General features: G+C 45.1%; 1 protein-coding gene across 1 annotated transcript; it reads left to right on the top strand.

Annotated features, from left to right (window-relative positions):
- The first annotated feature begins 1,966 nt into the window (after nucleotides 1-1,966).
- Nucleotides 1,967-26,594, top strand: gpr37l1b (G protein-coupled receptor 37 like 1b). Its single transcript, XM_049582451.1, has 4 exons — nucleotides 1,967-3,377; nucleotides 19,923-20,231; nucleotides 21,246-21,617; nucleotides 22,884-26,594. Exons 1-4 carry the CDS (start codon nucleotides 2,670-2,672, stop codon nucleotides 23,055-23,057), a joined length of 1,563 nt encoding a protein of 520 aa, XP_049438408.1. The 5' UTR covers nucleotides 1,967-2,669; the 3' UTR covers nucleotides 23,058-26,594.
- Nucleotides 26,595-27,357: the final 763 nt, after the last annotated feature.

The raw sequence follows: 27,357 nt of genomic DNA on the forward strand, positions 1-27,357 counted from the left end.
AATCTGTCTGAATCTGTCTAAATCTGTCTGTCTGAATCTGTCTGTCTGAATCTCTCTGAATCTGTCTGTCTGAATCTGTCTGTCTGAATCTCTCTGAATCTGTCTGTCTGAATCTGTCTGAACCCTGTTTGTTTTTTAACTTGTGTTTGTTTCTGCTGAATTTTAAAACACGTGCTGCTCTCTGATAATGACAGGTGTATCAATAAAGTTCATTCATTCAAACAGACACTGTGAAGGTGTCACTTTGTACTGCTGCTCACTGTGAACATTTATCACTATTTTTTTTTTACAAACAAACAAACAAACAAACAAACAGTCAGTCTACTCATGGAGAAATAAACCAGCAGATGAATCCATAATGATAGTAATACTCTGACTCACTCAGTGTTACTGCAGTAATATTTAACACAGTGATGTAGGAGACACTGCTCCTCAGAACAACAGCCCCCTCCAGTGATTCAGAGTGGAGCTGCAGCTCAGAGTCGGATTAACCATCAGTCATGTTAAATATGACATTATTTCTGATTTTAAATGTGAGTCGTCTCTGAACACTGTAGAAACGTTCCGTCACTTCACACCTTAAAGTCCAGCTGAGACCAAAGATTCACAACATCTACTGTCAATGCTCTGTTCTGTTGACAGGAAGTGACCACCATGAGACGGCGTATCATCTGTAGTCAACAACTCTCTGTGCTTCTGATCTGTAACGTTGACAGGAAGTGACCGCCATGAGACGGCGTATCATCTCTAGTCAACGACTCTCTGTGCTTCTGATCTGTAACATTGACAGGAAGTGACCGCCATGAGACGGCGTATCATCTCTAGTCAATGACTCTCTGTGCTTCTGATCTGTGACGTCGACAGGAAGTGACCGCCATGAGACGGCGTATCATCTCTAGTCAACGACTCTCTGTGCTTCTGATCTGTAACGTCGACAGGAAGTGACCACCATGAGACGGCGTATCATCTCTAGTCAACAACTCTCTGTGCTTCTGATCTGTAACGCTGACAGGAAGTGACCGCCATGAGACGGCGTATCATCTCTAGTCAACGACTCTCTGTGCTTCGTTCTGATTTGCAGCTTTTCAGACTTATTTTGTGGCTGAATATAATTTGCAGCTTCTTAAAATCTGAATGAGGATAGTGATAGTGAGACACTGGCTGCAGTGATGAAACAAGAGTCTGAATTCAGTGGTGAGGACACAGGAAAGGTTTTCTTCTGATGACTCTTCTGTGAAGGTCATACCTGTCCAGGTGTGTCTGCACAGTAGAACAGTGCACCACCACTCTTCCTTTCTAACAATCCTATGAGCAGCTCTCTCACAAAGTTTTCAGCTTGACCTCCACAGTTCATGTTAACTGCCATTTCTTAATGACATGACCAAGTGAGGAAGCAGCTCCCTGAAAACACTTTGCTATCTTCTTCTAGTCGTCATGATGACGCACTGACACATGTTGGCACACTTACGTAGTAGCAATGTTATACCAACATATGTTTGTCATTTGGATTTTTACTTTCTGTTTTACAGTATGAAGGGATGTCTAAAACGTTCATCAATCTTGAGGACATAAAAAATGTAAAGACATTAAAGGGTTAATTACAGGAGACAGGCCGTAGAGATGCCGGACCTGGTTCCCAGTAAAAACACCATCACACCACTAGAGGGCAGCATGACTGAAAGAGAGAGAGAGAGAGAGAGAGAGAGAGAGAGAGAGCGTGTGTGTTTGTGTGTGTGAGAGAGAGAGAGAGAGAGAGAGAGAGAGAGAGAGAGAGAGAGAGAGAGAGCGCGTGTGTGTTTGTGTGTGTGAGAGAGAGAGAAAAAGAGAAAAAGAAAGTATGTGTGCATGATTGTGCAGACAAATGTGTGTATTTGTGTGTGTGTGTGCGTATGTGTGTGCCAACCTTGTTTGTATGCATGTGTTTGTGTTTGCCTGTCACTGTGTGTGTCACTGTGTGTATTTCAGTGTGTGTGTATCCTGACAAAGGCTCCATCCAGCCGTGTTGCAGAGGGCTGCTGGTTCCCAGAGACCCTCACAGCTCCAGGACGCCCAGTCTCTCTGCAGCCTGCAGCCCAGACACAGCAGCCCTGACACGGACTCAGACCTCAGCCTGCTCCCCCTCCTTCTCCTGGAGCTCCGACACCTGTGTGGACAAATGGACAGGAAACACGGAGTCCAGTTTTAAAGTGGGAAAGTTTGGAGTCTATAGAGACAACACCTGAAGAGAAGAGAAGAGAAGAGAAGAGAAGACAAGAGAAGAGAAGAACCTCAGAGGATATCTTCATCTCGTCTGGACTACAATCTTATTTAAGATCTCGAGGACGTCTCAGCAAACATCAGCGTTTTTTTTTTTACCAGTTAGAAACTTTCTGTTTGACATCTAACAGCTGACACTCTGGTATAATTTAACTGTTTTCTGGATTGGCGACTTTGCCAAACACGTCACTGTCCTCTGGTGATTTTCCTCTGACTCACTCTGAACTAGACCTTTCATCATCTGAGAGGTTGCGGGTTCGTCTCCTGGTTCTGAGTTCTTGGATTTTTTTTGGAACGATTTTCTGAAACTTAATTGAAGCTCTGAAAGAATTTTGCACCTTCATTCTGTCATCACGTCTTGTAAAGCTCAAACACCGATCCTAAAACTGTCTGTCACAGTTAAAACCTGCGTCATGGCCTTGTCTGTTGGTCTGTGGGTGTGTCTCTGCCTGCCGCTGCTGTTCATGGACGCAAAGAGCGTTGGACAACATGACAGTCAGAGCGAGGCCCTTGACCAACCCTCCTCCCTTGTCAAACTGGAACCTCTTTGGATCACCAAGCAGCAGCTCAGGACCGTGGACGCCCCCAACCACAGCCTCCCCCTCCCTGAGCTGCTGGATCTAGACGTGGGCCAGCACCATCGCCAGGCCCGCGGCGCTGATGAGGAGGAGCAACAGTCCACTTTCAGCCAATCCTTCGAGAATGACTCGGTGACAGCGCCACAGGCCACTGAGTTTGACAACGGGACAAAAGTAGGAGCGGGGGAGACTGATAATCATGATGATAACACCAATCTCCATGGAAACGCCTCCAGCTCTGACCACGACGCCCCGGGACTCTTCAACCCCTTCTACCCGCTGGCAGACAGCTCGTACGCGGCATACGCAGTCCTCTTCCTGGCCGGCCTGGTGCTGGCGGTGGGCGTGGTGGGAAATATGGCGGTAATGTGTATAGTCTGGAACAACTACTACATGAGGTCAGCCTGGAACTACCTGCTGGCCAGCATGGCATTCTGGGACTTCCTGGTCCTGGTGCTCTGCCTTCCTGTGGTGGTCCTAAACCAGCTCTCCCATAGGAGGATCCTGGGTGACATCACCTGCCGCATGGTGCCTTATATGGAGGTGGGTGGAGGGGTGTGTGAGGAGGAAGAGGAAGTGTGTGAGGAGGAGGAGGGAGTGTGTGAGGAGGAAGACGAAGTATGTGAGGAGGAAGAGGAAGTGTGTGAGGAGGAAGAGGAAGTGTGTGAGGAGGAAGACGAAGTGTGTGAGGAGGAGGGAGTGTGTGAGGAGGAAGTGTGTGAGGAGGGAGTGTGTTAGGAGGAAGAGGAAGTGTGTGAGGAGGAGGGAGTGTGTGAGGAGGAAGTGTGTGAGGAAGGAGTGTGTGAGGAGGAAGAGGAAGTGTGTGAGGAGGAGGGAGTGTGTGAGGAGGAAGTGTGTGAGGAGGAAGTGTGTGAGGAGGGAGTGTGTTAGGAGGAAGAGGAAGTGTGTGAGCCTGTTTACACCTGGTGGAGACTCACACCTGTGTCCTCAGTCACGGTTGTGTTGGAACAGCCAGAGATATCGCTGTCAGCAGAATCCAAGACGTCTCTTTACACAGGACAAAGACGAAGGATGGTCTTGCAACACTTTGTCTAACTCATCACAAAATTGGCAGGTTACAGAGAGTCAGAAGGCTTTCACTAAAACAACCACCATGTCCTGCACTGATGACGTCATCCTTATCGCTGACGCATCAGTACTCATTAGTATTTACGCAACCAAAGAATTGTGGTGGAATGATGTCAGGAAGAATTGAAGTGATCAGGTCACAGGTCTTGGTGATCGTTGTATTCAGTTCTGTCCACTTGTGATCGACTTGATGTTTTTTGTTGTAAAAATTCTCTCAGGAAATTCTCTCAGTGCTGACACATGTTGGTTGAAGGTACTGATATGTTGAACCACTTGTTTTGCCTGTGTCAGCGTGGATTTCCTCCAGGTGTCCGACATGTTTTCCCTGTGTCAGCATGGGTTTCCTCCAGGTGCTCCGACATGTTCTCCCTGTGTCAGCGTGGGTTTCCTCCAGGTGCTTCGACATGTTCTCCCTGTGTCAGCGTGGGTTTCCTCCAGGTGCTTCGACATGTTCTCCCCATGTCAGCGTGGGTTTCATCCAGGTGCTCTGACATGTTCTCCCCGTGTCAGTGTGGGTTTCCTCCAGGTGCTCCGACATTTTCTCCCTGTGTCAGCGTGGGTTTCCTCCAGGTGCCCTGACATGTTCTCCCTGTGTCAGCGTGGGTTTCCTCCAGGTGCTCAGACATGTTCTCCCTGTGTCAGCGTGGGTTTCCTCCAGGTGCTCTGACATGTTCTCCCCGTGTCAGTGTGGGTTTTCTCCAGGTACTCCGACATGTTCTCCCTGTGTCAGCGTGGGTTTCCTCCAGGTGCTCTGACATGTTCTCCCTGTGTCAGTGTGGGTTTCCTCCAGGTGCTCTGACATGTTCTCCCTGTGTCAGCGTGGGTTTTCTCCAGGTGCTCTGACATGTTCTCCCCATGTCAGTGTGGGTTTCCTCCAGGTGCTCTGACATGTTCTCCCTGTGTCAGCGTGGGTTTCCTCCAGGTGCTCCGACATGTTCTCCCAGTGTCAGCGTGGGTTTCCTCCAGGTGCTCCGACATGTTCTCCCTGTGTCAGCGTGGGTTTCCTCCAGGTGCTCTGACATGTTCTCCCTGTGTCAGCGTGGGTTTCCTCCAGGTGCTCCGACATGTTCTCCCTGTGTCAGCGTGGGTTTCCTCCAGGTGCTTCAACATGTTCTCCCTGTGTCAGCGTGGGTTTCCTCCAGGTGCTCCGCTATGTTCTCCCTGTGTCAGTGTGGGTTTCCTCCAGGTGCTCCGACACGTTCTCCCTGTGTCAGTGTGGATTTCCTCCAGGTGTCCGACATGTTCTCCTTGTGTCAGCGTGGGTTTCCTCCAGGTGATCAAAACATGTTCTCCGCGTGTCAGCGTGGGTTTCCTCCAGGTGCTCTGACATGTTCTCCCTGTGTCAGCGTGGGTTTCCTCCAGGTGCTCTGACATGTTCTCCCTGTGTCAGTGTGGGTTTTCTCCAGGTGCTCTGACATGTTCTCCCCATGTCAGCGTGGGTTTCCTCCAGGTGCTCTGACATGTTCTCCCTGTGTCAGCGTGGGTGTCCTCCAGGTGCTTCGACAAGTTCTCCCCGTGTCAGCGTGGGTTTCCTCCAGGTGCTCTGACATGTTCTCCCTGTGTCAGCGTGGGTTTCCTCCAGGTGCTCCGACATGTTCTCCCCGTGTCAGCGTGGGTTTCCTCCAGGTGCTCTGACATGTTCTTCCTGTGTCAGCGTGGGTTTCCTCCAGGTGCTCCGACATGTTCTCCCTGTGTCAGCGTGGGTTTCCTCCAGGTGCTCCGACATGTTCTCCCCGTGTCAGCGTGGGTTTCCTCCAGGTGCTCCGACATGTTCTCCCCATGTCAGCGTGGGTTTCCTCCAGGTGCTCCGACATGTTCTCCCCGTGTCAGTGTGGGTTTTCTCCAGGTGTTCTGACATGTTCTCCCTGTGTCAGCGTGGGTTTCCTCCAGGTGCTCCGACATGTTTTCCCTGTGTCAGCGTGGGTTTCCTCCAGGTGCTCCGACATGTTCTCCCCGTGTCAGCGTGGATTTCCTCCAGGTGCTCCGACATGTTCTCCCTAGTGTCAGCATGGGTTTCCTCCAGGTGCTCCGACATGTTCTCCCCGTGTCAGTGTGGGTTTTCTCCAGGTGTTCTGACATGTTCTCCCTGTGTCAGCGTGGGTTTCCTCCAGGTGCTCCGACATGTTTTCCCAGTGTCAGCGTGGGTTTCCTCCAGGTGCTCCGACATGTTCTCCCCGTGTCAGCGTGGATTTCCTCCAGGTGCTCCGACATGTTCTCCCCATGTCAGCATGGGTTTCCTCCAGGTGCTCCGACATGTTCTCCCCATGTCAGTGTGGGTTTTCTCCAGGTGCTCTGACATGTTCACTGCTCCATCAGTTCACTGCTCCATCAGGTCACTGCTCCATCAGGTCACTGCTCCTCAGTTCACTGCTCCATCAGTTCACTGCTCCATCAGGTCACTGCTCCTCAGTTCACTGCTCCTCAGTTCACTGCTCCATCAGTTCACTGCTCCTCAGTTCATTGCTCCATCAAGTCACTGCTCCGTCAGTTCACTGCTCCATCAGGTCACTGCTCCATCAGGTCACTGCTCCATCAGTTCACTGCTTGATCAGTTCACTGCACCTCAGTTCAGTGCTCCATCAGTTCACTGCTCCATCAGGTCACTGCACCTCAGTTCAGTGCTCCATCAGTTCACTGCTCCATTAGGTCACTGCTCCATCAGGTCACTGCTCCATCAGTTCACTGCTCCTCAGGTCACTGCTCCATCAGTTCACTGCTCCTCAGTTCACTGCTCCATCAGGTCACTGCTCCATCAGTTCACTGCTTGATCAGTTCACTGCTCCATCAGTTCACTGCTCCATCAGTTCACTGCTCCTCAGTTCACTGCTCCATCAGGTCACTGCTCCATCAGGTCACTGCTCCATCAGTTCACTGCTTGATCAGGTCACTGCTCCTCAGTTCACTGCTCCATCAGTTTACTGCTCCATCAGGTCACTGCTCCATCAGTTTCCTGCTCCATCAGTTCACTGCTCCATCAGGTCACTGCTCCTCAGTTCAGTGCTCCATCAGGTCACTGCTCCTCAGTTCAGTGCTCCATCAGTTCACTGCTCCATCAGGTCACTGCTCCTCAGTTCAGTGCTGCATCAGGTCACTGCTCCATCAGTTCACTGCTCCATCAGGTCACTGCTCCTCAGTTCAGTGCTCCACCAGTTCACTGCTCCATCAGTTCACTGCTCCTCAGTTCAGTGATCCATCAGTTCACTGCTCCATCAGGTCAATGCTCCATCAGTTCACTGCTCCATCAGGTCACTGCTCCATCAGTTCACTGCTCCATCAGGTCACTGCTCCTCAGTTCAGTGCTCCATTAGGTCACTGCTCCATCAGGTCACTGCTCCATCAGTTTACTGCTCCATCAGTTCACTGCTCCATCAGGTCACTGCTCCTCAGTTCACTGCTCCATCAGTTCAGTGCTCCATCAGGTCACTGCTCCATCAGTTCACTGCTCCATTAGGTCACTGCTCCTCAGTTCAGTGCTCCATCAGTTTACTGCTCCATCAGTTCACTGCTCCATCAGGTCACTGCTCCTCAGTTCACTGCTCCATCAGTTCAGTGCTCCATCAGGTCACTGCTCCATCAGTTCACTGCTCCATTAGGTCACTGCTCCATCATGTCACTGCTGTGTCAGATCACTGCTCCATCATGTAACTGCTGTGTCAGATCACTGCTCCATCAGTTTACTGCTCCATCAGTCCACTGCTCCATTAGTTCACTGCTCCATTAGGTCACTGCTCCATCATGTTACTGCTGTGTCAGATCACTGCTCCATCATGTAACTGCTGTGTCAGATCACTGCTCCATCAGTTTACTGCTCCATCAGTTCACTGCTCCATCAGGTCACTGCTCCATTAGGTCACTGCTCCATCTTGTCACTGCTGTGTCAGATCACTGCTCCATCATGTAACTGCTGTGTCAGATCACTGCTCCATCAGTTCACTGCTCCACCAGGTCACTGCTCCATCAGGTCACTGCTCCATCAGTTCACTGCTCCATCAGTTCACTGCTCCATCAGGTCACTGCTCCTCAGTTCACTGCTCCTCAGTTCAGTGCTCCATCGGTTTACTGCTCCATCAGTTCACTGCTCCTCAGTTCAGTGCTCCATCAGTTCAGTGCTCCATCAGTTCACTGCTCCATTAGGTCACTGCTCCATCAGGTCACTGCTCCTCAGTTCACTGCTCCATCAGGGCACTGCTCCTCAGTTCACTGCTCCATCAGGTCACTGCTCCTCAGTTCAGTGCTCCATTAGGTCACTACTCTGTCAGATCACTGCTACATCAGTTCACTGCTCCATTAGGTCACTGCGCTATCAGGTAACTGCTTCTCAGTTCAGTGCTCCATCAGTCCAGTGCTCCATCAGGTCACTGCTCCATCAGGTCACTGCTGTGTCAGATCACTGCTCCATCATGTATCTGCTGTGTCAGATCACTGCTCCATCATGTAACTGCTGTGTCAGATCACTGCTCTGTCGGGTCACTGCTCTGTCTGGTTCAGTGGTCAGAGGACTCCTCTGTTTGTCGTTTTAGTTCTGACTTTGTGCTGAGGAGATTTCATCAAACAGCCGTCACACAAACTGAAGCTGTGAGTCAGTTGTCATGGTAACCTGTTGCTCTCTCTGCTGGAACATCCTGCTGTTGCTTTCAGTGTTTGACAGGAACAAATGTGGGGTGAAACTTTGTTTGTATGATTTGTGACTCTCCGTCTGTGGCGGCCATATTACAGCTCTGCTCAGCTGAACAGACGTGATAGATCAGCTTTTCTTCTTCTTTATACAGATTTAGATTTTGTTCTCTTTCTTTCCACCTGCAATCTTTGTGCTAAGCTAGGCTAACATGTCTTGGACTTGTCTCTGTAATGGGCATGCAAACATCAAACTGATCTGACTCTGGAGACAGTGGCAAAGCAAGATAGCAGAGCATAGATGAAGACATAGGTGAAGATGTAGATGAAGACGTAGATGATGTAGATGAAGATGTAGATAAAGACGTAGATGAAGATGTAGGTGATGTAGGTGAAGACGTAGATAAAGTCAAAGATGAAGATGCAGATGAAGACGTAGGCTAGATAAAGACATAGATGAAGACGTACATAAAGTCTAAGATGAAGACGTAGATGTAGACGTAGATAAAGTCTAAGATGAAGATGTAGATGAAGATGTAGGCTAGATAAAGACGTAGATGAAGACGTAGATGAAGATGTAGATAAAGTCTAAGATGAAGACGTAGATGAAGACGTAGATAAAGTCTAAGATGAAGATGTAGATGAAGACGTAGGCTAGATAAAGACGTAGATGAAGACGTAGATAAAGTCTAAGTTGAAGATGTAGATGAAGATGTAGATGATGTAGATGAAGACGTAGATGAAGACGTATGTGATGTAGATGAAGATGTAGATAAAGACGTAGATGAAGACGTAGGTGAAGATGTAAATGACAACATAGATGAAGATGTAGCTGATGTATATGAAGACGTAGGTGAAGATGTAGATGACGACGTAGATGAAGATGTAGATGAAGACGTAGATGATGTAGATGAAGACGTAGACGAAGACATAGACGAAGACGTAGATGATCTAGATGAAGACGTAGATGATGTACATGATGACGTAGGCGAAGAGATAGATGAAGACGTAGATGATCTAGATGAAGACGTAGATGAAGACGTAGATGATATAGATGAAGATGTAGACGAAGACGTAGATGAAGACGTAAGATGATCTAGATGAAGACAGATGAAGATGTAGATGATGTAGATGACGACGTAGACGAAGAGGTAGATGAAGACGTAGATGATCTAGATGAAGACGTAGATGTAGATGAAGACGTAGATGAAGATGTAGATGGAGACGTAGATGATCTAGGTGAAGACGTAGATGATGACGTAGATGATGTAGACGAAGATGTAGATGAAGATGAAGATGAAGACGTAGATGAAGATGTACATGGAGACGTAGATGATGTACATGAAGACCGATGATGTAGATGAAGATGTAGACGAAGATGTAGATGAAGACGCAGATGATGTAGATGATGTAGATGAAGACGTAGATGAAGACGTAGATGATGTAGATGAAGACGAAGACGTAGATGAAGACGTTGATGATCTAGATGAAGACGTAGATGATGTAGATGACAACGTAGGCGAAGAGGTAGATGAAAAGGTAGATGAAGACGTAGATGATCTAGATGAAGATGTAGATGAAGACGTAGATGATGTAGATGATGACATAGACAAAGACGTAGATGAAGACGTAGATGATCTAGATGAAGACGTAGATGGAGATGTAGATGACGACATAGACGAAGAGGTAGATGAAGACATAGATGATCTAGATGAAGATGTAGATGAAGATGTAGATGATGTAGATGACGACATAGATGAAGAGGTAGATGAAGACATAGATGAAGATGTAGATGAAGACGTAGATGATTTAGATGATGACATAGACGAAGACGTAGACAAAGACGTAGATGATCTAGATGAAGACGTAGATGGAGATGTAGATGAAGGCATCGATGAAGATGTAGATGAAGACGTAGATGAAGATGTAGATGAGGACGTAGATGTAGATAAAGACATAGATGAAGATGTAGATGGAGATGTAGATGATCTAGGTGAAGACGTAGATGAAGACGTAGATGATGTAGATAAAGGAGTAGATGATGACGTAGATGAAGATGTAGATGAAGATGAAGACATAGATGAAGATGTACATGAAGACGTAGATGATGTAGATGAAGACATAAACGAAGATGTAGATGAAGACGTAGATGATCTAGATGGAAAGGTAGATGAAGACGTAGATGATGTAGATGAAGACGTAGACGAGGTACATGAAGACGTAGATGATGTAGAAGAAGACATAGACGAAAACGCAGATGACGATGTAGATGATGTAGATCAAGATGTAGATGATGTAGATGAAGACGTAGATGAAGACGTAGATGATGTAGATGAAGACGTAGATGATCTAGATGAAGATGTAGATGAAGACGTAGATGATGTAGATCAATCAATCAATCAATTTTATTTATAAAGCCCAATATCACAAATTACAATTTGCCTTTCAGGGCTTTACAACCCTCTGTCCTTAGGACACTCACAGCTGATCAGGAAAAACTCCCCAAAAAACCCTTTAACGGGGAAAAAATGGTAGAAACCTCAGGAAGAGCAACTGAGGAGGGATCCCTCTTCCAGGACGGACAGACGTGCAATAGATGTCGTACAGAACAGATCAGCATAATAAATTAACAGTAATCTGTATGACACAATGAGACAGAGAGAGAGAGAGAGAGAGAGATGCAGGTAATGACAGTAGCTTACAACGACATTAACGAAAGTAATAATATTATAGTTATAGTTCTGCTACTGTGATACAATATGTTGAAAGTATGTATTAATATCTGGCAGTATACGTTATGTGTGACAATAGTCATATGTGTATAATAACAGTAGAAGTATGACTAATGACTAATGATGGCAGCAGCAGCAGGAGGCATCTGGCAGGACCACGGCAGCAGCACAACCACACACGTCACGCTGTCCAGGCACCGCTGTGATATGAGTTAATCTGAGAGACAGTGGAGCACAAAGGCTCCGGAGAAGAAGCCGAGTTAGTGACATCCAGAATGGCCAAGTTAGTGACATGCAGAATGGCCAAGTTAGTGACATGCAATACGACCGAGTTAGCAAGATGCAGTAACAGGACATGAGTGTTAGCAAGGGAGAGAGAGAGAGAAGGAGAAAAGGTGCTCGGTGTATTAGTCAGCCTAACTAGGGGCTGGTACAAGGCAAGCCTGAGCCAGCCCTAACTATAAGCTTTAACAAAGAGGAAAGTCTTAAGTCTAGTCTTAAATGTGGAGAAGGTGTCTGCCTCCCGGACCGTAACAGGAAGATGATTCCACAGGAGAGGAGCCTGATAGCTGAAGGCTCTGGCTCCTGATCTACTTCTGGAGACTTTCGGGACCACGAGTAACCCTGCGTTCTCAGAGCGCAGTGTTCTGGTGGGATAATATGGCACTATGAGCTCTCTAAGATATGACGGAGCTTGACCATTTAGAGCTTTATAAGTTAACAGTAGGATTTTAAATTCAATTCTGGATTTTACAGGGAGCCAGTGCAGAGAAGCTAAAACAGGAGAAATATGATCTTGTTTCTTAGTTCCTGTTAGTACACGTGCTGCTGCATTCTGAATTAGCTGGAGAGTTTTTAAGGACTTACTAGAGCTACCTGATAATAGAGAGTTACAGTAATCCAGCCTAGAGGTAACAAAAGCCGTGGTCCTGCCAGATGCCTCCTGCTGCTGCTGTTATCATTAGTCATACTTCTACTGTTATTATACACATATGATTATTGTCACATATGTATACTGTCAGATATTAATACATACTTTCAACATATTGTACCACAGTAGCCAGAACTATAACTATAATATTATTACTTTCATTAATGTTGTTGTAAGCTACTGTCATTACCGTCTGTCCTGCATCTGTCTCTGTCTCTGTCTCTCTCTCTCTCTGTCTCATTGTGTCATATGGATTACTGTTACTTTATCATGTTGATCTGTTCTGTATGACATCTATTGCACGTCTGTTCGTCCTGGAAGAGGGATCCCTCCTCAGTTGCTATTAAGATAAGATAAGATAAGATAAGATAAGATAAGATAAGATACACCTTTATTGATGGGTTAGGGTTAGGGGAGAAAAAAGTACAAAAAAATACAGGAAATAGCAATAAATAATGATAATAATAACAATAACAATAACAATAATAATAATAATAATAATAACAATGAGCAGTGGATATAAAGTGAGCAATGGATTAAAGTGAACATAGTTAGTGCAAAGTGAATATTGAATGTGCAAATAAACAACAACATGGGGGACAGCAATGCTCATAGTGGTGTCCATAAAGTGTCCATAGTATCCCTAAAGTGTCCATGGTGCAGTTTACTGTGAGCAGTGCTGGTTTTAATCTAATAAAACTGTTCTGTCAGGTCAGTAGTTGGATTAAAACAAAAGGATTAAGAACGTCACCTGGGGTCTATTACTTTATTCATCAGCATTTTAGGAATTCACTGAGCCTTTTTATATGAATCAAACTATATATTTTAAAGATCTGTGTCTTCAGCAGGAACCACTGGGTTTGGAGATCAGAGCCACTGATAGGAAGTCAGACAGGAAGTCAGACAGTATTGAGAGACGCGCTAACACATTGTTGGTTTGGGCCTGTTGGTTGACTTTAAAACAAATATAAAATAAAGCAACAGAGACACATCATTTAAAACTGACCTGAGACCAGGCAGGAAAATCTCTGAACAGACTCAAACAAACACTGAGGGTGGAACTCGTCGTCTGCGACATATATGAATCACTACCAGAGAATCAGATGTGTCTTTGTGCTGTGTAACAGATGTAAAGATCTCGCTGTTCTGCCTCTATGATGCTACTGCAGCCACCTTTACCTCGTGCATGCTACACGACTTCAGCCTTGACTTTCTGTTCACCGACAGTTTTAGGAGCCTACCCTCCTCCCCCTCTGATTGGCTGCTTCTTGTTGCCTTTGTTGGGTGGGTTGGTTAGGTTTAGACATGAGGAATGGGATTAGTCAGGGTTAGGGTAACAATGTCAGTGTAAGCCAATCAGAGGCTGAGTAAGGGAGAGTAGGGCGGGTCATCCGAGGAAACATAAATTTGTGTTGAGAACAATCAGCACTGTGGAGACAGAGATAAAGGACAGAGAGCGGGGAGAAGGTGAAGTGCATCGTATTGCGATAAGCATGTTGTGACATTTCCGGTGTTTTCTGTGACAGCGTCTCTGTGCTGCTTTAGTGAATTCTACTAGCCTGCTTTCTGCTTTTCTCACCTCAGTTTCTTAACATCTACTCCAAGTCTTAACCCACACTAGTTCTGTTTAAGCACTTATAGCTCTCCTCCTTTTACGACTTTCTTGCTAATCTCTTAGTTGTTGTTTGCACATTACTAGCCTTGGTAGCTACATTAGCTTAACAGTTAGCGATGGCTTCTCCCTCTGCTCTTTTTTGCTCGGTGTGCCAAATGTTCAGTTATGCCTCTGCCTCCTTTAGCGACAGTGGTAATTGTAACAAGTGTAGCTTATTTGCTGTGTTGGAGGCGAGGCTTAGTGAATTAGAAGCGCGGCTCCGCACCATGGAAAACCATTCAGTAGCTGCAGTAGTTAGCCAGCCCCCTGTAGCCGGTACGGAGCCACATAGCATAGCCTCTGCTAGTGGTCCTCTGGGAACCCCCGTGCAGCCAGGAGGCTGGGTAACTGTCCGGGAGAAGTGTAGCTCCAAGCCGAAGCCCACGGCTCACCACCAGCCTGTTCACGTTTCCAGCCGCTTTACCCCACTCAGCGACACACCCGCTGAGGATAAAACTCTGGTTATTGGCAGCTCTATTCTGAGAAACGTGAAGCTGGCTAAAGCTAAACGTAGATTCAGTAAGATTGTTATTCACGTCGGCGGCAGTGACACCTGGTTACGCCAATTGGAGGTCACTAAAATTAATATTGCCTCGGTGTGTGAATATGTAAAAACTATGTCGGACTCTGTAGTTTTCTCTGGACTCCTCCCAAATCTGACCAGTGATGACATGTTTAGCCACATGTCATCATTTAATCGCTGGCTGTCCAGGTGGTGTCCAGCAAACGATGTGGGTTTTGTTAATAATTGGCAAATTTTCTGGGGAAAACCTGGTCTTATTAGGAGAGACGGCATTCATCCCACTTTGGATGGAGCTGCTCTCATTTCTAGGAGCCTGGCAAATTTTATTAGTATTGGTGTCTTTACAGGCCTGAGTAAAAAATCAATCAGACAACTGCAGCTCATCCAGAACGCTGCTGCCAGAGTCCTCACCAACACCAAGAGAGTGGAGCACATCACACCAGTGCTTAAATCACTGCACTGACTTCCTGTGTGTCAAAGGATAGACTTTAAAATCTTGTTACTTGTCTATAAATCACTAAATGGTCTCGGGCCTAAATACATCTCTGATATACTTGTACGTTATGAAGCATCCAGACCCCTCAGATCATCTGGAACAGGTTTACTCAGTGTTCCCAGGATCAAAACCAAACAAGGTGAAGCAGCCTTTAGTTTCTATGCTCCCCGCCTGTGGAACAAACTTCCAAAATATCTGAGGTCGGCTGAAACTGTCAATTCATTTAAATCAGGGCTTAAAACATTACTATTTACTGCAGCTTACCAGTGAACTAGATATGTAACTTATTGTTAGGATAATCTGTAGCTATTGTTTTTATATTTGTCTGCTTTATGTTTGCTTTTTAAATGCATTTTCTGCACTGTTTTTCTTGCTTTTAGCTTTTGTTTTTAATGATCTATTGTTCCTTTAATGTTTTATCTTAACGTATTTCTCTTGTAAAGCACACTGAATTGCCTTGTGTATGAATGGTGCTGTATAAATAAAATTGCCTTGCCTTGCCTTGCCTAGTAATTTAAATCCCTGACAACCCAGAGTTGAGTTCAGGACTCGGAGTCACAGTCCTATACGCCTCTCTGAGCTTGTAGTTCAGTTACCCAGCCATAGTTTTCATAGTTTTATACAAACGGTGTCTGTCCCCCGACCACCTAAATTATTTAAATCTAAAATTAAACAAAGAGCAGTTGTGCATAACAACCTCATAAAAATTAAAACCTCTTCTGTGACAGAAAGACAAAACAGGAGAATTAAATGCTGACTGTTAAATATCAGGTCTCTATCGTCTAAAGCAGTGTTAGTAAACGAATTAATATCAGATAATCATATTGATTTACTCAGTCTCATTGAAACCTGGCTGTGTCCAGATGAATATGTCAGTCTAAATGAGTCCACTCCTCCCAGTCATAGTAATACCCACATTCCTCGAGGCAGCGGCCGAGGAGGGGGAGTTGCAGCCATTTTTAACTCTAGTCTGTTAATCAGTCCTAAACCTAAACTAGATTATAATTCATTTGAAAGCCTCGTTCTTAGTCTTTTACATCCGACCTGGAAAACCTCGCAGCCACTTTTATTTGTTATAGTGTACCGTGCTCTTGGCCCGTATTCTGAATTTGTATCTGAATTCTCAGAGTTTTTATCCAGTTTAGTTCTTAAATCAGATAAAGTTATTATTGTAGGTGATTTTAACATTCATGTCGACGTTGATAATGACTCCCTGGCTACCGCGTTTATCTCATTATTAGACTCCATTGGCTTCAGTCAGGCTGTACATGAACCTACTCACTGTTTTAACCATACCCTCGATCTAGTTCTGACGTATGGAATTGAAATTGATAACCTAACAGACTTTCCACAGAATCCCTCGCTATCGGATCATTATCTGATTACTTTTGATTTCTTTTTACTCGATTACACACCACTCAGCAACAGTTACTATACTAGATGTTTATCAGATAGTGCTGTCGCAAAATTTAAGGAAAAGATTACTCCGTCTTTAAATTCAATACCAAGTCCTTCAGTAACAGAGGTTTCCCGTGCCGACTTTAACCTCTCCCGAATTGATCATTTTGTCGATAGCGCCGTAGGCTCGCTGCGAACAACACTTGACTCTGTAGCTCCTCTTAAAAAGAAGTTAACAAAGCAAAGAAAGTTCACTCCGTGGTATAACTCTCAAACCCGTAAGTTAAAACAAATATCGCGAAAATTTGAAAGGAATTGGCGATTAACCAAACTGGAAGAATCTCATTTAATCTGGGCAGACAGTCTCAAAACTTATAAGAGTGGCCTCCGCAATGCCAGAGCAAACTATTAGTCAGCATTAATAGAAGACAATAAGAACAACCCCAGGTTTCTTTTCAGCACTGTAGCCAGGCTGACTGAGAGTCAGAGCTCTATTGAGCCTTGTATTCCTTTAGCCCTTAGCAGTAATGATTTTATGAGCTTTTTTAATGACAAAATTCTAACTATTAGAGGCAAAATTCATGACCTCCTGTCCTCAGATAGTACCTATCTAACCTCAAACACAGCTGTAAAATCTAATATATATTTAGATTGCTTCTCCCCAATTTCTCTTCAAGAATTGACCGCAGTGATTTCTTCATCTAAATCATCAACGTGTCTCTTAGACCCCATCCCAACTAGGCTACTTAAGGAGGTCTTACCTATAGTTAACACTCATATATTAGATATGATCAATATATCCTTATTAACAGGCTATGTACCACAGTCTTTTAAGGTAGCTGTAATTAAACCTCTCCTAAAAAAGCCCACCCTGGATTCAGAGGTGTTAGCCAACTATAGACCAATATCTAATCTTCCCTTTATGTCAAAGATCCTTGAGAAAGTAGTCGCAGACTAGCTTTGTGATTTTCTCCAGGATAATAATTTATTTGAGGAATTTCAGTCAGGATTTAGAGTGCATCATAGCACTGAGACAGCACTAGTTAAAATTACAAATGACCTTCTGATTGCTTCAGACAAAGGACTCGTCTCTGTACTTGTTTTATTAGATCTTAGTGCGGCGTTTGACACTATTGACCATCAAATTCTACTGCAGAGACTGGATCACTTAATTGGCCTAAAAGGTTCTGCACTAAGCTGGTTTAAATCTTATTTATCTGATCGTTTTCAGTTTGTTGATGTTCATAATGAATCATCCTTACGTACTAAAGTTTGTTTTGGAGTTCCATGAGTTCTGTGCTCGGACCAATCCTATTTACTCTATATATGCTTCCTTTAGGTAACATCATTAGAAATCACTCTGTAAATTTCCATTGTTATGTGGATGATACTCAGTTGTATTTATCGATGAAGCCAGAAGAAAGTAATCAATTAACTAAACTCCATAACTGCCTTAAAGACATAAAAACCTGGATGAGCACCAATTTCCTGATGTTAAATTCAGACAAAACTGAAGTTATTGTTCTTGGCCCCAAACAACTCAGAGACTCTTTATCTGATGACATAGTTTCTCTAGATGGCATTGCTCTGGCCTCTAGCACTACCGTAAGAAACCTCGGAGTAATATTTGATCAAGATTTGTCTTTTATTTCTCATTTAAAACCTCATGGATTGCATTTTTTCATCTGCGTAATATTGTGAAAATTAGGCCTATCCTGACCCGAAAAGATGCAGAAAAATTGGTCCACGCGTTTGTTACCTCTAGGCTGGATTACTGTAACTCTCTATTATCAGGTAGCTCTAGTAAGTCCTTAAAAACTCTCCAGCTAATTCAGAATGCAGCAGCACGTGTACTAACAGGAACTAAGAAACGAGATCATATTTCTCCTGTTTTAGCTTCTCTGCACTGGCTCCCTGTAAAATCCAGAACTGAATTTAAAATCCTACTGTTAACTTATAAAGCTCTAAATGGTCAAGCTCCGTCATATCTTAGAGAGCTCATAGTGCCATATTATCCCACCAGAACACTGCGCTCTGAGAACGCAGGGTTACTCGTGGTCCCTAAAGTCTCCAAAGTAGATCAGGAGCCAGAGCCTTCAGCTATCAGGCTCCTCTCCTGTGGAATCATCTTCCTGTTACGGTCCGGGAGGCAGACACCGTCTCCACATTTAAGACTAGACTTAAGACTTTCCTCTTTGATAAAGCTTATAGTTAGGGCTGGCTCAGGCTTGCCCTGTACCAGCCCCTAGTTAGGCTGATTTAGGCCTAGTCTGCCGGAGGACCCCCCTATAATACACCGGGCACCTTCTCTCCTTCTCTCTCTCTCTCTCTCTCTCTCTCTCTCGTATCCTATTACTGCATCTTGCTAACCCGGCCATTCTGGATGTCACTAACTCGGCTTCTTCTCCGGAGCCTTTGTGCTCCACTGTCTCTCAGATTAACTCATATCACAGCGGTGCCTGGACAGCGTGACATGTGTGGTTGTGCTGCTGCCGTGGTCCTGCCAGATGCCTCCTGCTGCTGCTGCCATCATTAGTCATTAGTTATACTTCTACTGTTATTATACACATATGATTATTGTCACACATGTATACTGTCAGATATTAATACATACTTTCAACATATTGTACCACAGTAGCCAGAACTATAACTATAATATTATTACTTTCATTAATGTTGTTGTAAGCTACTGTCATTATTGTCTGTCCTGCATCTCTCTCTCTCTCTCTCTCTCTCTCTCTCATTGTGTCATGTGGATTACTGTTAATTTATCATGCTGATCTGTTCTGTACGACATCTATTGCACGTCTGTCCGTCCTGGAAGAGGGATCCCTCCTCAGTTGCTCTTCCTGAGGTTTCTACCGTTTTTTCCCCGTTAAAGGGTTTTTTGGGGAGTTTTTCCTGATCAGCTGTGAGGGTCATAAGGACAGAGGGATGTCGTATGCTGTAAAGCCCTGTGAGGCAAATTGTGATTTGTGATATTGGGCTTTATAAATAAAATTGATTGATTGATTGATTGATTGTTGTACACAATGTTTCTGTAAGTTATTAAAACTCTGGAATGCTGCGAAGTTAACATGATGATCAAACAACATCCAGGTTAAATTAACCGAGGTCAGTTTTTGGTTTCTAAAGATGATTTTTTTCTAAAACAAGAGAGACTGTTGGAACATCCAGAGAACCTTCCTTCACCATGAACACCACCCTCACAGAGTTACAGGCTGATTTATATCAAGTTCAGTGACATGTACAAACATCAGGAGGATGTAACGTGTTGGATGGCAAGACAGTGGCATTTGAAACTCTGTGGTAACGCAGACTGTATCTCTTCATCTCAGACACATTATAGGAACACGTATGTAAAGTGAAGTCACAGTGGAAAAAAGACAAAATGAGGTAACACACCTGATGCTAACGCTAACGTCAGTGAATGCACCATGTAAGTGAAGCTAACTCAGACTGTTCACTGACAGGCTTCTTTACTACTGCTGTTGGTTCACAGAGAAGAACCAGAGTAACAGAAGGATATTTAAAAACTGAACTACGTCTTTGAGTCCTGACAATTTTAATGAGATCAGATTATCAGGTTTGATTAAAACATTCTGACATCTCTGACCTTCATCATCGCTCTCCTCCTCCTCATTTCTGCAGGCCGTGTCTCTGGGCATCACCTCCTTCACCCTCTGTGCTCTGGGCATCGATCGTTTCCACGCCGCTACCTCCTCATCCCAGCCGAAGGCCCGGCGGGTGGAGCGCTGCCGCACGGTGCTGCTGAAGCTGCTGCTGGTGTGGCTCGCCGCCCTGCTGTTGTCCAGCCCCGAAATCTTCCTGTGGCAGCTTAGCCAGGCCGTGTCCCCATCCACTGGCCGGCTGGTCGACTCTTGCACCATCACCCCCTCCTCCCCTCTGTCCCTCTACCTGCCCGACTCCCTCCACTCTCTGCTGCTCAGGTACCACCAGGTGAGGACACAACACACACACTGAGACACACACTGAGACACACTGAGTCACACACACACACACACACACACACACACACACACACTCGTCTTTGACATCACTTTTAAAAACCTGTTATTTTAGATTTGATTTCATTTTAGCGAGGCAGGTTGGATCAAACTGACACAGGACTTCACCCCACAAGACTGGTGATCATACAAAACCAAGTGAAGTCTAGGTTATTGTAATGTACATCGTCACATCGTCACATCATCACGTGACATTTGAGTTGTAATGTACATCATGTGATGTTTGAGTTGTTGTAATGTATGTCATCACATCACCACATGACGTTTGAGTTGTGGTTACCTATGTCGTCACATCGTCATGCGATGTTTGAGTTGTTGTAACGTATGTCGTCACATGACGTTTGAGTTGTTGTAACAGATGTCGTCACATTGTCACATGACATTTGAGTTGTTGTAATGTATGTCGTCACATTGTCACTTGACGTTTGATTTGTTATAACGTAAGTTGTCACTTGGGAAAATGACGTTAGAGCTATTGTAACATTTGTTTGAGTTACTGTAACGTAAATCGTCACATCGTAACGAGATGTTTAAGTTGTTGTAACATATGTTGTCAAATTGTCACGTGACGTTTGAGTTGTAACGTAAATCGTCACAGTCACGTGATGTTTGAGTTGTAACATATGTTGTCACATTGGTACATGACGTTTGATTCATTGTAACATACGTCATCATGAAGTGATGTTTGAGTAGTTGTAACGTACGCTGTCGCATCGGCACGCGACGTTTGAGTTGGTGTAACATAAGTCGCCACATTGTCACGTGGCGTTACGTACAAAACTTTACTCGAAGACGAGGCCTGACCGTGATTATTTTCCAAATATGCAGAGGTGTTAATTTAAGATATCATACGAACTGTCATATGACGACTCGTATTATTATGAACAACTGAAGTACCACAAAGTATGACTGTAAGTAATCAGATTACTGCTGGACTCTGTCCCAGGGTCGTATGTGGTGGTGTTTCGGCTGCTACTTCTGCCTCCCCATCCTCTTCACCATTCTCTGCCAGATGGCCACGCGTAACGTCAACAACGACTCAAGTTCCACCCAGAAGCAACGTAACCAAGACGACCGCTCCTCCAATCAGAAGCGCCAGCAGCACCAGGCGGTTGAGCGCCAGCTCAACTGCACACTGTTGGCCTTAGCGGTGGTTTACGGTGTCTGCGCTCTTCCCGAACACGTCTGCAACATCACGCTGGCCTACACGCACATTACGGTGTCCGAGGACACGGCCACCATGCTGACTCTGCTGCATCACTTCCTGTTGTTCTTTAAGTCATCAGTGACACCGGTGCTGCTGCTGTGTCTGTGTAAGGTAAGTCACGTGGTTAATGGATGAGATGGTCACATGGTCATTAACTGGTCACTGAGATGACACGTCTGATTGGTCCCTGAGACGTCCTCTGATTGGTCACAGAGACGTCCTCTGATTGGTCAGAAAGACATCCTGATTGGTCTCTGAGATGTCCTCTGATTGGTCCCTGAGATGTCCTCTGATTGATCCCTGAGACGTCCTCTGATTGGTCTCTGAGACGTCCTCTGATTGGTCTCTGAGACGTCCTCTGATTGGTCTCTGAGATGTCCTCTGATTGGTCCCTGAGATGTCCTCTGATTGGTCCCTGAGGCGTCCTCTGATTGGTTCCCGAGGCGTCCTCTGATTGGTCCCTGAGACGTCCTCTGATTGGTTCCCGAGGCGTCCTCTGACTGGTCCCTCAGACAACCTCTAATTGGTCACAGAGACATCCCCTGATTGGTCCCTGAGATGTCCTCTGACTGGTCCCTGTGGCATCCTCTGATCGGTCCCTGAGGTGTCCTCTGATTGGTCCTTGAGACATTCTCTGATTAGTCCCTGAGATGTCCTCTGATTGATCCCTGAGACGTCCTCTGATTGATCCCTCGGATGTCCTCTGATTGATCCCTGAGACGTCCTCTGATTGGTCAGAAAGACATCCTGATTGGTCCCTGAGACATCCTCTGATTGGTCCCTGAGACGTCCTCTGATTGATCCCTGAGACGTCCTCTGATTGGTCCCTGAGACGTCCTCTGATTGGTCCCTGAGACGTCCTCTGATTGGTCCCTGAGACGTCCTCTGATTGATCCCTCAGATGTCCTCTGATTGATCCCTGAGATGTCCTCTGATTGATCCCTGAGACGTCCTCTGATTGGTCCCTGAGACGTCCTCTGATTGGTCACAGAGACGTCCACTGATTGGTCCCTGAGACGTCCTCTGATTGGTTCCCGAGGCATCCTCTGACTGGTCCCTCAGACAACCTCTAATTGGTCACAGAGACGTCCCCTGATTGGTCCCTGAGACATCCTCTGATTGGTCCTTGAGACATCCTCTGATTGATCCCTCAGATGTCCTGTGATTGGTCACAGAGACGTTTTCAGACAGAAGTCCTCTGATTGGTCACAGAGATGTTCTCAGACAGAAGTCCTCTGATTGGTCACAGAGATGTTCTCAGACAGAAGTCCTCTGATTGGTCACTGAGACCCTCAGATTGGTCACTGAGATGTCCTCTGATTGGTCCCTGAGATGTCCTCTAATTGGTCCCTGACCCAGGTGTCTCTGTGTCTTCAGGCTCTGGGACAGGCCTTCATGGACTGTTGCTGCTGCTGCTGTCAGGAGTGTCAGCCAACCACCACTCAGGGCTTGCCAAGCTCCGCCCAGGTCAAACTGAAGGCAGCCAATGAGACGTCCATCTTCTTCGACAAGGCTAAAGAGACGTCAGCCATCTTGTCCATCTCCAGCTAGAGACATAGGTCCCTTTGTAACCTTCAGTCCACCATGTCCTCGTCCATGAGTCAGTCCTTTGTTTGACCCTTCATCATCATCATCCTCAGTGTTAACTTGTCCTCTGTCCAAAGCTCCTCCTCCTCCAGAACACTTGTAGACCATCTGTCTGTCTCTCTGTCCTCTCGTCCTCCTTCAGAGTCTCCATGTGTGTGATATCCTCTGTGGACACAGTGTTTCCCCTGCAGCTTCCTGTCTGTACAGGAAGTGATGTTTAATCTGTAGTGAGGTTAGAAAAGTTGCTGTTGTTGCACAACCAGCTGCTGTAAAAGCAGGAGCCTGTTTCAGGACGCCACACAGACTCTTCCCCCCAACTTCCTGCTGTGATGACGTACGATCTGAAAACCGCAGACATCCAAAGGGTTCACCTGTTTCATGGAGAAGAAGCTGAAACAGGAAGTTACATCAGAAACAGCAGAACAACAGTGTGTCGCACAAACAGGGTTTCAGTTAGGGACTTTTCTTCATTTACCAGAGGAGGGGGCGGAGCAGCAGTGTGACTCTGCCCTCCACCAATAAATGAGGGTTTTTTTGGGAAAAATTTTAAAGAAGATGTAGACTGTTTTAACATCAGATCTGTTTTTCTTGTCTTTAATGATGGACGCATTCATCACATGATGTGTTCAAGGACCGTTGGAAATTTGAAAATCCAACAATAATTTCTGTTTTTAGAGTTTCGGCTGATAAACGAGTCCTTTTGGAAATTTTTAAAGAAAACATGTTTGAAGATCTGCAGTAAAATAAATCCAAAATAAAACCATGTAAGCCCCGCCCCTCAGCCAGAATAAAACCATAAGCCCCTCCCCAATGGTTCAAAAATTATTTGACGGATGAAAGTTTCAACGTTGGCATAATCGACACAACATGAGGTCATATTCAAATTTAGCCGTCCAACGAAAAGAAAGGGAATGACTATGCAAAGGTTTTTAACCTGACGGGATTCCAGGCATCTGAATCACCATAGATTCACTTAGTGATGTAAGAACAGTGAACCAATCAGGGCTTCGTTGATGGGAGATCTGAGTTTAAAGTATTGCCCAAAATTACCCCGCCCCCAGCAGTTTGGAAACAACCCTAGTGTTGTGTCCTGTGTCCACCCACATCTAGAGAAAAACCTGTTTGGTTCACTGGAAGTGTTTTTTGGTTTAATGTCACTTGTGATCGTCAAGCTGCCGCAGAAGCTGCAGCCCGTACCTTCTGTAGTGACGTCCAGCGTGATGTGTTTAAAGGAGTCGCCACCAAAACATCAGAACATCAGTGGCGTCTGAAACCTTTCAGTCAGCTGATGGGGGTCAGATGGAGAAGAAGAACTGAAGGTGTCAGATAGAGAACTTTACTGGTTTCAATTTAACGATCCTGGAATCAGTTTCTGAGAGGAGATGTCATCTGTGGACCGATAAAGCTCTGCAGGTTTTATCTGGACAGATGAGGTTCTGCAGGTTCATTAATAGGCCCGTTTCCACCGCAGGAACTTTGGGGCAATTTTACGGGGCCGGGGCCGTTGGTGCGTGTCTCCACCGCAGAAACCACCTCTGAAGGACAGAGTTCCGGAACTTTTACAGGGGCTAAACAAGTCCCTGCCTCGGAGTAGGTACTCAGAACGGCCCCGAAAAACTCCTGGCTGGGGCTTGGGGATTACTTGGTGCTGATTGGATGTACTCAAGGCGAAATGTGACGTCAACAGAAAGCAACGAAATAGCCGGCATTTTTAAAACTCAGCAGACGAGAGTTAGCTCGCTCATATAGCTACCACCGCAACAAACTCAAGAACCAGTCTGTGAAAAACATATTTTTTTCCGGCGGATATCTTAGTTACATGATTGAGCTAGCAAAGCAGTTTTGTGTTGCTATGTGTGGTATTTATTCAGTTTTGGGAAATCACAATGTCTAGAAAGCATCAGCTGACAGGGACAGCTAACAGCAGCAGCAAAGCTAACATCAGGACGTCATCTGTTAAAAGCCTCCTGCTGTCGGAAACGACATGAAACTACTCCAGTTAGCTCAATCATGTTGTAACTAAGACATCCGCTGGAAAAAATATTTTTTTCACGGGCCACTTTGTGAGTTTACTGAGTTATTACAGACACCGCTATCGGCTAACAGCGATAGCTGCGTCCCTACGTCGACCCGGTCAAAATGGTCGCACAACGATTACATCACATCCAGAGCCCAGTAACTTTACAGGAACCTTCTTCCTACTCCGCTCTCTCAGTGGAGACACGGCGGTTGAGAGGGCCGAGCGAGAGGACGTTCCTGTTGTAGTTCCTGCCCCCCAAATAGTACCAGGAACTTCTTCAGTGGAAACAGGTCTAATGTTTCCTAGAGGAAAGAAGGAGGTGAAGGAAGGGAGGGAGGAGATCTGAAGAGTGTTTGAACAGGACTCAGACCCTCTCGGTACCGAGGCGGCCTCTCTGTACAGGAAGTTAAAGTGTGTAGTTAGTGTGTCATTGTATTAATGTTTCACTCAGACAGAAGATATAGTGACGTCATTTTAATTTTAGATTTATAACTAATCTTTATATTGAGTGAGTCGTTTCTTTTTTAATGTCACATGAATGTTTGTAAAGTTCACTGTCAGCATGTTCAATTCATACGTGTCAGAGCCACCTGTGCCTTAGTGTACCTTCAGCCCTCAGCTCAGACTGTCAGGCTGTCTGAATCAACAGATGATGTAACAGTCAGAGAAAACAGTCTGACTAACGTTAACATTGAGCAGCTCCCTCAAACTGAGTCACCGTCTGACGCTACAAGTTTTCAGCAAGCACAGAAATCATCAATGACCAAACATGGAAAATAAAAAGATCAGTTAGATCTGAGCATGCTTGAGAGCGGCCGTGCCCTCAACAACGTGTTTTAATGCCGTTATCTCAAGATTATGATTTATTTATTTCATTATCTGAAGAAAATAAAGCCAGATAACTGGAGTTGATGAAATAATTAACCCGTGTCACAGTGTGTCCTCGTACAACTATTCAGATGATGTCCCTCAAACTATCACTCCACTCTGGAGCTCTACCCCTTATTATAAAGGTTCGGTTCTTGAAGAGTATGTTAAAGTTCACACGGCTCTGAACCAGAAACCTGCATCCTCACTGAGGCCTGACGTCCTGAATACGACAGTTTCACATGAATCACGCAGGACGTCGGAAAGTTGATGCAGGTGGTTTATATTTGATGCTGTTTGTCACATATGAACCATAAATACAAACAGTGATTGTGTTTTTTTACTTTATTAGTCTCTTCTTACAGATGGTAAAATGCTGTTTTATTTCCTGGACTGGAGAAAAGACATGTGACTTACTAACAGCTGATGTCATGTTGGAGTTTAATGTGAACATGAAGTGTCTGTTTCAATCTAAAAATCTAACTTCAGTGTCTGTCGTCCATTTTTCTGTCAATGTGTCTCTGCAGGTTGACTTGATCTTGTGAAGGAGGCATAAACTGACAGATCCCATGTAGACATGATAATTTATAAATAAAGTTGTGTAATTTAAACTGCAGCTGTCTGGAAAACTTATTGATGCAATAATGATGTCACTGACCAAACAACCTGCGGAGTCCCTCAGGGTTCATTTCTGAGGCATCTGTCATTCGACCTGTTCGATGTCTGCAGCTGAAAGTTTCAAGAGTTATGACGAAGGTCCATTAAAGTTTAGACGTAGTGACTCAGCTGAAGTTTTTAATGACCCAAAAAACTGACGGATGAATCATCAGAATGATGAAGGACTGGTTTTAAAACCGATCTGGTTGTTCGATGATGATGTATTTGACTTCATCAGGCTGATGATTAATGAAGGTTAATTAACAAGACAAAAACAGGGCGTCAGTAGAATAGTGGATAGTGCCGGCGCCCCATGTACAGAGGCGATACCTCACTGCTTCAGTAGCAGGTTCGATTCCAGCTTGCAACCCTTTGCTGCATGTCATCCCCCCACTCTCTCTCTCCCCATTCCACACTGTCCTGTCGATTAAAGGCAAAAAACCCAAAAAATAATCTTTAAAAAAACAAAAAAAAACAAGACAAAATGTCCGTCGACGAGGAAACAATTAAAGTCATCTCTCACCTTCAGTCTGAGGAGAGAAAAACTACAGATACTAAAACTATTCATTTTATTTTAAATTACAAACCTTTGTTTCTATAATGTTAAATATTCAAAGACAAACAGCCAGACAACAACTTTGCTCAAATTAAAAACTAAATTCTAAAACTGTTAAAATTAAAGTCAGGAACAATGTGATGAAGACGAAGGAAACAAGATGG

This window comes from Epinephelus fuscoguttatus, linkage group LG7 (assembly GCF_011397635.1).
Source record: "Epinephelus fuscoguttatus linkage group LG7, E.fuscoguttatus.final_Chr_v1".
NCBI classification, from domain to species: domain Eukaryota; kingdom Metazoa; phylum Chordata; class Actinopteri; order Perciformes; family Serranidae; genus Epinephelus; species Epinephelus fuscoguttatus.

Coding starts and splice junctions, on each gene's coding strand:
- gpr37l1b (XM_049582451.1), top strand. CDS start 2,670: ATGGCCTTGTCTGTTGGTCTGTGGGTGTGTCTCTGCCTGCCGCTGCTG. Junction 20,232..21,245: donor TGCTGCTCAGGTACCACCAG/GTGAGGACACAA, acceptor ACTCTGTCCCAG/GGTCGTATGTGGTGGTGTTT. Junction 21,618..22,883: donor TGCTGCTGTGTCTGTGTAAG/GTAAGTCACGTG, acceptor CTGTGTCTTCAG/GCTCTGGGACAGGCCTTCAT.